The 14,086-nt window shown below is 38.9% G+C and overlaps 1 protein-coding gene across 2 annotated transcripts; it reads right to left on the reverse strand.

Annotated features, from left to right (window-relative positions):
* Positions 1 to 37: 37 nt before the first annotated feature.
* sgms2a (sphingomyelin synthase 2a) lies at positions 38 to 13,989 on the reverse strand. 2 transcript variants are annotated; one of them, XM_039612996.1, is made up of 6 exons: positions 13,795 to 13,989; positions 7,847 to 8,350; positions 7,081 to 7,198; positions 2,849 to 3,002; positions 1,669 to 1,835; positions 38 to 756 (listed from the first exon to the last, which is right to left on the reverse strand). In XM_039612996.1, exons 2-6 carry the CDS (start codon positions 8,293 to 8,295, stop codon positions 571 to 573), a joined length of 1,074 nt encoding a protein of 357 aa, XP_039468930.1. In that variant the 5' UTR covers positions 8,296 to 8,350; positions 13,795 to 13,989; the 3' UTR covers positions 38 to 570. The 2 variants fall into 2 exon arrangements, with proteins under 2 accessions (XP_039468930.1, XP_031608112.1); XM_031752252.2 differs by having other exon boundaries at positions 13,791 to 13,988.
* Between the last annotated feature and the right edge of the window lie 97 nt (positions 13,990 to 14,086).

The raw sequence follows: 14,086 nt of genomic DNA on the forward strand, positions 1-14,086 counted from the left end.
TGATGAAGTGTTCAGTGAAATAAAAGCAACACTCTTATGCTTTGGTAAGGGTACATTTTAATACAAAGTTACATTGATAAGACTACAGCTGGGATACACAGTCAATGCTACTGAAATTAACACAAAATTAATAATAATAGAGAAAAACCCCAATCATACCTAGACTGATAATGGCAGCTTTGGTACACCTATAGACATTTAACAAACTAAGGCACCTTGTGACTTGAGCACATTAATATCACATTGAGAGAAACCCTGACAAAATGTACATATACAAATGAAATACTGCAACAAAACTGCAAGTAGGCATAATAAAACTGTCCATTTATCAAAAGAAATTGACCAGGAGCAAAATCAACTTTATCATTTACGGAAAAAAAGAACAACTTGCAGGACTTTATCTTATAAATAAATCACAGTGACAACAAACAGAGATGGTATGATTATCTTCCTAGACATACTCGTATCTACACATTTGGTATCAATGTTTCTGCCCAGTAGGCAAGACTTGATGAATGAATACCACCTCGGTGGATTATCGAGCAACACTGCCGCCGTATCAGGGTCATATTACTCCTCTCGTGTGCTCTGTACCATGGAGTACTTCTTACAGGGATTCTTCAGGCAGGAAGGAGGCCAGGCGATGGGCCAACTGTATGAACACGGCACTGCGGTCTGGACGTTCCTCTCCAAGAAGTTAAACAGTGGGTTCCACCAGGTGTTGGTGAGGTAGTTATTGGGTGAGCATTTCAGGGTCTGGAAAGAAGACCAAAAAAAGTTACATTAGAGTATTATCATTACTCTTATCATTATCATTATATATAGATATATATATACATATATATTCAGGGATGCACATAAGTGGTCCGCAGGTGCGCATTAACTATCAAAATAAAAGACGCGCACCAGATAAGAATTTGCAACGCACGTTTGCGTACATAAGATTTTCTGGAGGACAGATATTTGTTTAGAACTCTTAAAGATGTCGAAGAAGCAAGCTCCTTTAAACAATTACTTTGGTGTTCCTCCACCTCCAAAGAAATGTCAGAAGGAGTTGGAACTGCAAAAGAAGCGCGTATTCTCAGAAAAGTGGTTGCAGGAGGTGAGCTGGCTTCAAACAAATGATGAATGCACAGAGATGTGGTGCAGAATATGTCGTGAAAATCCCACTCTAGCGGACAAAAACAGTGCCTTTTATATGTATGCAAACGCGCGTTGCAACTTCTTATCTGGTGCGCGTCTTTTATTTTGACAGCGAATGTGCACCTGGGGACCACTTATGTGCACCCCTATATATATTCTTATTTTAAATGAATGAAGGACCTGAAGGGAGAAAGCATAATGCTGAAGCCAACAATAAATTGTGGTCAGTGTGCCAAGCATATTAATCAATTCCATCAACAGTGCTTAAAATTTGTCCATTAGAGGGTGTAATGTATCATTGTAATGGTGCAGTGACATAGAATTACACCCAGATGCCTTTGACACAGTTTAAAAATACCTGAGGAATTGTAAGCATACATAATAATATAATAATATAGATCATTTCCTATAAACAAAAGCAGTAATAACTAATAACTCCCCACTGCCCCCCATAACAAAGTGCACCCAGTGCCATTAGGAAAACAGTCCTCCATGCTTGAGGAGTCCTGTGTCTTTTGCTCAAACCTGTAAGTTAGCCATGGTGTGGTACCACCAGAACAGACGGGAGGTGATAAAATATGCCACAACCACATCCACACTGTAGTGCTCATGAGCCACCAAGATGCACACCACGCCCACAGCACTCAGGAGCCAGCAAACGAGATGGTACCACCAAAAGGACCGCGGCGAGTCTTCGGGGAAAGCAGGAAAGATAAGATTGCTGTCAGTATTTATTTGTAAAATGTTGTTTTTTAAGTCTTATTAAAGATAATGTAGGAAAACATTACAGAGCCAAGGATGATGGATAATATTCTGTTAAAAAGATCTCTCATATTCTGTGAATTTAAAGCAATTAACTTGGGAGAAACCTTTGTTTTCCGCCCACCAAAGAACATCTTTGCTTCATTTTGCAAGGCTGAATCAACATCATCACGCCACAAAGGTACAGCATGTTGTGCATTTTGATTACAGCAGAATGAAATAATGGTCCTTTAAACCGGAATCACCATATTATCATACACATCCGGAGCCTGAAGAGAGATTACTATTCAGAATAATATACTGAGATGGATGACATGGTAGCTTTTTGTTCATTAGGAAGCAAATTGCAATGGACAAGTGCCAAGACACCACTGTTTACATCTAGCATACTGTAGCACCTCCTCACTAATGTCTTTGAATGTAATGATGTTGATCTGCTCTTGCAAAGTGCTGAAAAGTATGGTTGCAGTTTTTTCTTGTGACTTTAATCTCAGAACAGCTTCTTTATTTTCCTGCTAAAATTATAACTTTATGATGTGTGACCATTGTTATTTTTATTTATTTTTCTTCCATAAGTAAAATCTTAGTAACAGTAAAAACTATGACACATGCTATTTTGAAACATTTGACTTTTTTTTCCTTTTTTTTGGCCAAACACATTTTTATATAACCTTTAGTTACCAATACAGTACATATCCAGAAATACGCTGCTTTAAAATAAAACATATACTGATTGTTTTTGTGCTCAAACTTTTTAATAAAACACTAAAGCAAGCAACAAATCAGCACGTGTCAGTTATATGTAGCCTGTTAGCTCCTGCTAAGAGAGCGCTCTATTTCATAAAAACTGAATGAGTACAATCTAGTTCATGTATTATTCATAGAGAAATCCCATAAATTCTCCCACACACGGAAGCAAACAAGCATTACTTTGAATACTTACACTCCTTAATGAACAAATAGGTGAGCGTGAGCATCACAGTGTGCCCACTGTAAAGAAAGTCTCCACACAGGAGATGGGAGTTTGTAATGGAAAGCCCTCCACCTGACATCAGCCGCAGGACTCGCTGAATTTTTGCATGGGAGTCTCCGTGAAGCTGATGATGTAATGAGAGGGATAAACACAGGATCAGAGGCAACACTGAGACAGAGGAATTATTTTCACTGCAAAATAAATGTGAAATGGATTTTAAAAATAAGCTAATCTTCACATTTGAGAATCTAGAAAAAGAGAGTTATTATTAGTATTAATATATGCTCACTATTCACTATGTTAGGTACACATGTTCAGTTGCTCGTTAACGTCAATGTATAATCTTCTAATGACATAGAGGCAACCCAGTGCATTTAGCCATAGACATGTTTAAGACAACCTGCTGAAGTTCAAACTGAGCATCAGAATGGGGAAGAAAGGTGATTAAATGATAGGACTAAATGGCGTGGTCTGAGTATTTTAGAAATTGCTGATCTACTGGAATTTTTCCACACAACTATCTATAGGATTTTTCTGAAAATGGGAGGAGAATGGCCAGACTGCTTCTAGCTAATAGTAACTTAAATAACCGCCTTCTACAACCAAAGACTGCAAATGAGCATCTCCGAACGCACAACAACTTGATTGGCTACTGCGCTAAAGACCATTGTTCTCGTAGTGCTGTAGCTCATCCTGTTTGTAACAACAGGAAACTGAGACTACAGAAGATTGGAAAACTCTTGCCTAGTCTGTGAGTCTAAATTTCTCAGATAGTAGGTTCAGAATTTGGCGTAAGCAACAAGAAAATATGGATCCATCTTGCCTTTTTTTAACGATTCAGGCTGCTGCTGGCACACTTTTCTTGGCACACTTTGTGGCCCTTAGTACCAGCATTTAACCACCACAGCCTACCCGGGTATTGTTGCTGACCATGTCCACCCCTTTATGTAACATGCCACGTCACAAGGCTCAAACAATTTCAAACTGATCTCTTGAACATGACTAATGACTTGCTCCACAGTCACCAGATCTCAATCCAGTAGAGTACCTTTGGGATGTGGCGGAACACAAGATTCACAAATCTGCAGCATCTGTGTGAGGTTATCTAGTCCATGTGGACGAAACTCTGTGAGGAATGTTTCCAGCACCAAAGGCAAAACAGGGTCCAACCTGATACTAGCTAGGTGTACCCAACAAAGTTACCAATGAGAGTATATTTTCTGATGGATAAAATACAGGGTTCGTACGCTTTTTTCAGGGTCAAATTCAAGCACTTTTTAAGCACTTTCAAGATCCGTTTTTAAGCTTTTCCAGTACCCCCCCGCCGCACCGCCCCGCCCAAAAAAAAAAGAGAATGCATGTTTCAATTTGCATCACCTCAGTAAGACCATGTGAAAAGACACCTTAGCTCCCCTTTTGTTAGGACATAGAAAAACGCACCACACAAAAATACTGCAAAAGGAACGGTCACCTTATATACTTAGTGTATAAACTCAAAATGCACATTTCACTTAAAAATTAAGATGTGCAAATGTGAACAAATCAACTTGTTAGAGATATTCTTCTCCTGTTGAAAAAAGAAAAACGAAAAATAAAGAAATAAGTCTAGATATTGATGCTTCTTTCCTGTGCGACAAAAAAATAGGAGACAGATGTTTGTTTGTTTTTTAAGTTATTTCCCAATAAAACTGTTTTATTGCTAACTACATTGCTGTCTGTATTATTCCTGAAGTCCTAAATGATCACCTTTAAAGTGTTTGTGCTAATAACATCAAGTCAGACAGGCATGGAGAACAGCACTGACTGTTTAAGTAGTTTAATGTGTAGGATGGCGATAAACACATTTTGAATGAAAGCCGGGGAACCTTGGTAGCACAGAAACAAGTGGCTATTCTTTGTGACCATATGGATCACTCATATTACCATTATTTCACCCAAAGGCACCAAATTAATATGCCAAAAAGCTGCAGTAATACACACAAATATAAACAGTACTTGGTGACAACTTTGCTTTTACCCGTTAACCCTCTGGTGTCCAGGGTATAATTGGCCGTTTTTGCTTACTTTTGATTTGGCCTCTATATTTCACCATTAAAAACTGTTTATCTTGCCAATCTGTTATTATCTCATTTTGACATAATGTGTCAGCACAATTTATCTAAATTCAGACAAAATATAAAATACAAGTAGAAAGTGATATTTTTGACTGTAAAAACCACAAGCATGTTTAAGGAATCATTTTCATAACTTGAAATGCAAATAGAAATTGGACATTTTTAAAAAATATGAACAAGTTTTGCAAACAACAAAGTTATATGGTACTATTTACCTAAAAATGCAGCCAAGGCTCAGACGTTTTTTAGATAACCATTCAAAACTATTTACAGAACAATCAGCTGTGCTGCATCAAATAAGAAGGCACACAAATTATTTATGCAACTCCAAAAAATAGTTAGTGTCCACTATAACACAGATGAGAACAGCACAGGGATAAACCTGCAGGTCTGACAGCAGGTGTGTCACTCAGCGTTTACACTGCAATCTGCCTTTGGTGGCTTTTTTGCAGCAACTGTAACATTCACTAGTAGAACTGACACACAAAACAAAACGACTACACACTAACTACACAAGACAACACACTAACTTGAGACTCCAAACACGATAAACGTCACAAATCTCTCTCTCTCTTTATCGCTCTCTCTCTTCCCTCTCTTCCCAAACAACCAAATACCACATGTTGCCGTATCATTTTTTGATTGGTCGACATGGTACATTTTTCCACCAATAGGCAAGGAGTGTTTTTTTCTTTTTTCACTCACAAGCAAAGCGTGTTTTGCTAGCGCTCTCCATAAAAAACGCCGTTTTTACCGTTTCTTCCCGGAGTAAACGCCACTGTTTTATTCAGAATATACCCCCCCAAAAATCATCGGTTTTACGTGACCTATCAACACAATTTAAAAACTGGTATATAGTTTGAAGTCCGCACGTTCGACCCAAGTTGAAATGGAGACTCTGGGTCCCTCGACCCCAGAGGGTTAATCAGAAAGCCTTAAGTTAGCTAGTTATGTATCGGGCTAATGTTTAAAGCTTTCACTTGAGTAAATTAACTCATATTACTCCTAAGTAATATGAGTTAAGTTCACAGCATATTCCGTAATAGCGCTGCCATACTGCATCACTCTCAGTGCATTTCAATCATTTCTCCAGCGAGTTTGACAGCTAGCAAAATAATAATCATATTTTTTTTTTAAAAAATAGCATGTGTAACGTACGCGTACTGGAAAATTATTTACTAGGACTTACCTATCATGCGACCAGAGAGCGCAAACTCCGCCATTGTTGTCTTCCATCATTAAAAACATTAAAAGCATTAAAACAGCAACCTACAGGTATGTTAGCGCACTCATCCCCGACTGTCCGAGGGAGGGGCGGGGTCACATATTGAAACAGACGCAAGGCAGCCCAGGCGGGGAAATTTTGCTTTTGCTTTTTGCAACTCATTTTATTTCTCTATCTGATAAGAAAACAATTCAATCAGATAGCTATTTATTGTGAATGAAATGCAGTTACATTTTCAAGCACTTTTAAGCACCACATCTGAAATTCAAGCACTTTCCAAACCTTGAAAAGAGGACTTTAGAATTCAAGCACTTTCCAGGATTTCAAGCACCCGTACGAACCCTGAAAATATTGGATAAATTCTCCAAAACCAACCCAAGCAAACGCACTTAACTGATCATCACAAACATTGGCTATTCTCCATTGGAGACCTGTCAATCACTATCAGGCAATAAAGTATCATCAACCACACCTAAATAAATACAAAAATGTAAATTTGATTTTTCTGTTAGACCTGCTGCTCAAGTTATGCAGGATGTTTCCCTTCCTACAGACAGCTGACAGCTTTGACACTCAATCCACAACATTCCCAATTCTTAAGAAAAGAACAACTACTAAATTGTCTAACCTGCAAACCTTTTTGCAGTATCCAACCTAAACGACTGCCAGGAGCAGATGTTTTTGTTCAGACACTAATGCACCTCAGTATTGTTGATGTCCCAAGGCAATAAAAAGCTAAAATGACTTCTTTTTTTTATAGCTGCTTTTCCAGAGTGTCTGTGCAAGACAACTAGTCCCAGAGCGCATCAGAGTGCACAGGCGAGAAATGACGAGTAACACTCTGATGTTTGCATGCTTCTTACCTTCGGAGCGCAGGTCATGTGCATGCCAGGTACAGGCAAGGTGGTAATATACATAGTGACACAGCGGTACAAATACAGGGTGCCAATGAGGAAGAAGAACCGTCTACACGCTATTGACCTACAAGAATAGAGTGTAACACAGAGGGATAAATGATGGTGTCTGCGTGATACATACAGTTTTTACAGTCACTGGGATTAATTGTGAAAAGGTAAACTTCACTGATAAAAAATGAAAAATCTATCAGAGTATACAAAATGCTGATGACTGGAGGCAATTTAACTCCGTATGATCAGTCAACGCATCAAATATGATAGCTCCTGTTCAGCCAATTGAACTGAGGTTAAGCCGTGACGGTAAAACTTGTGATTTTACTTGCACTGTCAATTTAATTATGTCTTAGTTCCCACAAGTAATTTCATGTAGAAGACTACATGATGTAAATTCATCATTTTTCACCTGCTTTAAAATGATTATAGCCTGGTACTCAGCCTGTACTCAGTTTTAAATAACAAAGACTGCTTTCTAAATGAACAGCCATACAAGAGGACAGTCCAGTGTAGAAAAGGCCGGAAAATGATTTTGATTTGATCAGAAGGCTCAGTAATATGATGAACTTCCTGAGTTCATCACACATGCAGACGCGCAGATCACTGACAAGTTTCAGTGGTTAGTTATCACATGCAGTATACGCAGCAATCATGAACAAATTGAAAAGAGAAAACAAAGAAAAGAAAACAACATACAGGTAATGCTGTTGGTTCTTACTTGTATCTAAAGAAGAACAGCTGTATCAACCAAATGGTCAGCAGTACCATCCCATTGATCTCTGTTACTGTAAATGCCCAATTGACTCTGTCAACATAGTCAAAGAACTTATCAGGGAGGGGCGGGCTGCTTTCTTTGGGTGGAACCCTCTCGTGGACCACTGTGATTACAACTGTTGTCAGGACCAAATTAAAACCAGCATAAAAGAAAGCGATTATTGTCTTCCACCACTCCATAGGCAGACGATTGACCTTGGACTCCGGCAGGGAGATCTTCACGTAATCATTATGCCTGCCTATGCCTTTCCGAAAGCCCCTCTTTGTATCCTCTCCACCCGCTGCATGGACGGGGCAAGTTTTACCGCCGCTGGGCACGGCGGCAGCCTCCATTCCTGGGTTCGTATTATCAACGGCTGAGTCTCTCGCATCCACAAGCTCCTGTGATGCCATGGGTGCCTGCACTGTCCATGCACAGACAATGTGGCTCTGGGCTGAGGCTTTATAGCTGTGATGAGAGAAAACAAAAGGATTACACTGACAAGCGGTTAGGTTTGGAAAGTGTGCGCAACTGTCATTTGTACAAGGTAGAAAAGTACAAACAAGTAACGAGAAAACACTCGGGTTTACGTTTATTTTTGCTCTTCCTTATTTTAGGAGTAATCAATGAAGACATGAAGGTTTTATTGACACAAAGTCTTGGATTCCACAGGAGAAAACGTCCATTTTAATCTTGAAAAGCTATTTTGGAGTTTGTGACACAAAGCCAAATGTGGTTGTATGAGTTAATGCTGTGAGTTATACTTTCCATTTATTGGACATTCACCAGAAGCACTCAGGCAGTTTTCTGTTTGGACATTCAATCATCCTCTTTTTTTAGTACTTCCAAAGTCTTTCCATTACACTGCTGTAGATTTTTTTTTTCTCAGCGAGCAACTGCTACGGTCATTCCAGTCAGTGTATGGTCAAACATCACCTTGTTGTTTGCAAAACTGGAGAAGAGTTAGTGAAGTGTTTGTTGTTGGGCTATTTTCACTTAATGACTGTGAGAGTACACTACAGCACTGATCATCTTCATCCTTTGACATCCAAACGGTAACAACTCCTTTAATGGACGTGGAGATTATTGCAATCAGCCCTGAAATGCATCACAATAAAAGCCATCTGGGATACATACATGATGTTATGTTTACTTAGAAACCTATCAGTAGGATAAAACATGGGATAGAAATAGAGCGTGGCTAGATACACGAGGCCTACCGAACGTATCAGTTTCCTCAGATCAATTTTGAGGAAAACATTACTGCTGGAGAGAAAGCATTAGAGCAGAATGCCCTCTGACTAACCCACACAGGATTCAGTCTGTGTTATGTAACTGATGGAGGTCTGAAGAACACAAAGTCTAACAGGCTTTAATGGTTTATAATAAAGGGTTATAGTGGGATTTAACAGTTGGGGGGGGGGGGTAAGTTCTGGTGTTGGTGTGCAGCACAAAAAAGTCACATAAAAATCTATATTATGAGCTCCAGTAGATTTGTGATCTTCATGGACCGGCTTTGGTCAGCTGACTTCTCTTTGTGGATTTAGCCAACTGGATGCTGCTCTACATAAGCAGATGTTACCTGAGCTATCACAGCTGCTTTCCAGCCCCTAGCTGGTGTAAAGCTAGCATAAATGTGGAATTTGGCAAGTCTCAGTAAAGAATATCATCTGCTTAAATTCAAAGGATTAAAGTCCTGCTAGAAGTAAGCGCTATTAAAACAAAGCATCCACATTTAAAGTTTAAACACAGTTATTCACTTACAGCTAAATTTACTGTCATTTCAGTGGTTAACTGGAACATAAAACAACATGCCTTGAAAAAACTTTCACCCTCTGGAAGTCATATTTTTCCACCATCTTTGGTTCTTAAAAAATTCTCCCATATATTTCAGCTCGGAATTCTTTCAGTGCCGTTTCTTTCTCCCTCACAATATGTCAGCTGCTACCCAGGACCTAAGATAGCAGCATCCACAAATATAAGAGTCCAGAGTCCATCACGGTTATGCAAACTACCCAGTTTAGTCTGTGGTCATTGTCCTGGATTAACATTTCATGTGTTTTTTATCATTTAACTGCATTTTTCAGTGTGAAATATCCAAGTCACGTTGGCGACACACGATGTATGAATTCACCGCCTGATTAAAGCCAGAATTTCAATGACACAGTGACTCATCTGGTTCATGATCTGTCACACTTCACAGGATATTGTAATGTGTGAAGTACAGAAAGGAAGTTATAAGTTTCTTTGTCATTGGCTGGTTGTACTGCACAAACTAATGACGATTAAAAGCCGCTGAGAGGTCAAGGAGACTCGCTCACTGCTCCTCAGACAGATAAACTAAATTGAACTTTACATGTAAAGTTAATTAGCCACAGTAGCACTATAATTTCCCCGGATCACTCATTACCTCCCCTGTTCTCTCTTTCTTGCATTTTTTTTTTCTAAGTGAAGTCAACTCTACCTTTAGCCATATGGCCTGTCTGGTGATATTCACTAAACACTGCACTAAAAATAACCTGCAACTTAAAATGTGGACTCTGGACAAGATCAACAGGAGAAAGCAAACGTTATAAGACCATTATAAGGCTTTATGTATCTTTTGGTTAGGTATAATGTAAGATGTGATTCACTGAATCATTTAGAGGCAGTCTCAAGTGTCAATAAACAACAATGTAAACACATGAAATGTTGTTCTTCTTGTTAAGACAATGAAAGTCGAGTTTGCAGTTCAGAGTTGTTGGACGATAATGGTTTTATGTTTCCTACACGACTGTACTATATACACTGCACACGGGTGTCAGCGGACCCGTTTTCCTGTCCCCTTCCCTCCCCAGTGTACCAAGGACAGTATTTTCCCACTGGCCAGAGCACCAGTACACTCATGGGATGGGTGGTGATGGAAACCTGGCATAAAAAAACTATTCCACATGGTCACAAGCCATGATGGATAACTTGGCCGCCAGTACTCACCCAAGCTATTTCAAGACAAGTCACTCAGTTGCCTCAAAGGCTGTATTTTACTCCAGGGGAACCAGGGTTTCAACTCCATTTTGGGCCCGTGGTAATGATATGCTTGTCTTGCTGTCCCCTCATTTCTGTCTGTGCATCATGTAGCTAGCCTTCATTAAAGGAAAGCGGCTGCCCTGCCTTGTAGGAAGGGATGAGATCAGGGAGTTAACTTTATGTTATGAAGTTACTAAAACCAGCTAGGTTTCTCTTTGTTCAGAAGTAAAGCATTTTTGGAGTTTTAGCATTACTGTTTCAGGGCGTTAACACAAAATACAAAAATGTGTTAAAGAAGTATCTGATATAGTTGCGATTTTGTCATGATCTGTGTGTAGTAGTAATCTATGATAAAAAAAGAAGAAATGTCCAGATAGGTTTGCAATGATAGGAAAAAAGCTAATAATTCACACAGGAGTCACTACAGCAAGCTCTACATATTATATTTGTTGTTTTTATTTTCATGCCAGTTGCCCTTCTTGATGAAATTCCCAAGGTATTTGCTGATGTATAATGACAATAAAAACAACAATAACAATACAGCAATAATAATTAATATTAACATAAGTTAGTACTGGTAGAGTGAATAGTAAGTATTCATTGCTTTATTTTAGGAAGAGTAGATATGCTACAGACTCAGAGTGAAGATACAACACTGGAAGTCAAATAAATACTGCCATCAACATCGTGCCCAGATAAAAACAGATAAATATTATGAGCAAACTGTCCTAATGTTTAAATGCTAGCTCTTTAAGTATTTACTCACTCTCAAATCTCAAGTCTTTGCTGTTCCAGATAAATGGTCCCAAATTGTTAAGTATTAATATTAACATTTATCTGATTGTAAGTACTGATGCATTAATGGGTAACTGGGGATCTTCAGCTTCAGAGGTACCTGTGTCCCAAAACAAATTCACTTAGCAACAGTCAATATATAAATTCATAATGTGTGAAGTAAGAAAAAGTGTAACATAAAATCTGATTAGCTAAATTAATTTGACTAAAAATAATAAAGTAAAAACAACTCAGTTGTCTGTTGCTGAAATGTCTAACGTCAAGTAAGAGGGAATAAGTAAAGTACTGGATTGGTTCGGATTGGGTAGATAGACACCCTCTCCACTTCTTAAATTAGCCTTAAAAAAGTCCTCTTGACACAGCTTATAGTTAAGTCTGGATCCGATGACCATCCTTAGTTGTGCTCTTACAGGGTGAGACTGCTGGGGGACTTTCCATGATGCACTGAACATTTCTTCTCCTCTTTTTTTTCTCTTCCCTTTCAGCCTGTAACAGCAGATTGCTACACCTCTCTGAGCCTTCTTCTGCTTAAAAGGAGTTCTTCCTCCCCACTGTTGCTGAATGCTTACTCACAGGGGAATGTAGAAATTTTACTTTATAGTACAAAAAACCTTAAGATGACTGTTGTTGGGAAGTAAGAGGAATACAAATAAAATGAAGGGAAAATGAAAGTTTTCAAAAACTTCAGGATGCTTCTTTAGAATAAACTATGTTATTTAAACTATTAGTTATTAGCAACAATTTAATGAGCTGGAGATAACACACGTTGATCATATACTAGCAGTAGTTTAATTAACTTTGCTATTCTTGTGTCTTCCTTTGTAACGGGTAAACATTAGATGTAGGAATCACCAGAGACCCGACGCTACACAATCCTATTAAAAACATTATCACAATACTTCACTCATGATATCTTATTACTGCCATTTGTTTTTAAATTTTTCAATACGCTGAGAATCGCAGTAACCTTTATTGCAATTTATCACCTTTTGTCAACTGCAAATAACGTCCTTAAAGATAAGCTTGACAGTATTTACTTCATCCAAAAAGATAAATATTGTGACACTATGCTGTATCTTTTCCCCTCACTCCTAAACATGGCATCCCAATACTGTTAATCACGGACAAATGTTTGAAACATTTCTGTCCTGTAATAGATCTCACGACTACTAAACAGCACTAGTTTAACTTCTCATGTTGCTCACCGAGACACATAAGTATTAATTTCTTACTAACAGAACAAGCCATTGTTGTTTTACTTCTGGTATAACACATTCTATTCCACAGAGCACATGTAAAAATAGCCTCAGAGTACTTTTCTGGCTTGCTTGACCACATTTGGGGTGGATACTGGCAGTAATGTCAGGTTTGGGACTGGGTGTCTCCCACGCCTCCCATATATATTAGAGGGTGGCAGTCTGTCACATCTGATGTGTGCGGCACAGCTGGTTTTTGAAGTTTACTTTTGGGGTGTAGCACAGTGGCCCCACACACAGTTTGAAACACTAGGTTAAAACACTAGGCTACTGGGTGGGGCAACAGGTCATTACACGTCCTGTAATTAAGCCTTATCGTTTCAAGTCAAAGCTAATGCATCTTGGAACAGAGAAGTGAATTATTAAAAATAGACTTAAAGCAAGGCCAAGGGTGCAAGGAGGCCAAAGCTACATTTTATACTTCAAAAATAGGCCGCCTAATTTGCATTGTGTGAACTTGGTTTTATCGCTGCAGCCCATGTCACCTGATGTTTCATCGTCATATAAAAACGTAGCCTTTCAGCTCATGCAAAACGATCTACGGAAAAGAACTTTTTGCATGAATTTATGCAAATAAATGAAATCCATACTACATACAACATCAAAGACAGTCTAAGTATGTGTACTAGGAGTCATACCTACAGTACATTTCAATATCTGTAAACAAGAATAAGGGGAAAAGTTAAATGTCACCACCAAAGCAATAGTCATTTGTTCCATCAGCACATAGCTTGTTATTATCACAATTACTGTAGCCTTTTAGACACATGTAAGCCAGCATATAGGCTAACGATGAGAATGCGGTCTCTCTGTATTTAGATTCACATGTTGCACAATTCATAGCATCATACCTGCCTTGCTCGGGCCTCTTCCCGGAGTTGCAATTCCTTAAATCCCCGTCGCTGTCTGCTCGCTGCTCCTCTCAGTCTGGTCTGTTACATTACGCCACAGAGCCGCTCGCTTTTGAGGGAGCGCTCCTCCCTGATGCTGCGCGTATTTCTCACACTGATTCAGCCTCTGTAAGCAGCTTCCTGACCAGCATCCCTTTCAAATCACACGAGCAGTCCTGTAATCAGCACACACACCACCCTGTAGCTGATTGCAACTGCAAATAGCGGTTCTATTTTTATTAAGTCCACCTTTCTAA

This window comes from Oreochromis aureus, linkage group 6 (genome assembly GCF_013358895.1).
Source record: "Oreochromis aureus strain Israel breed Guangdong linkage group 6, ZZ_aureus, whole genome shotgun sequence".
Classification (NCBI taxonomy): Eukaryota; Metazoa; Chordata; class Actinopteri; order Cichliformes; family Cichlidae; genus Oreochromis; species Oreochromis aureus.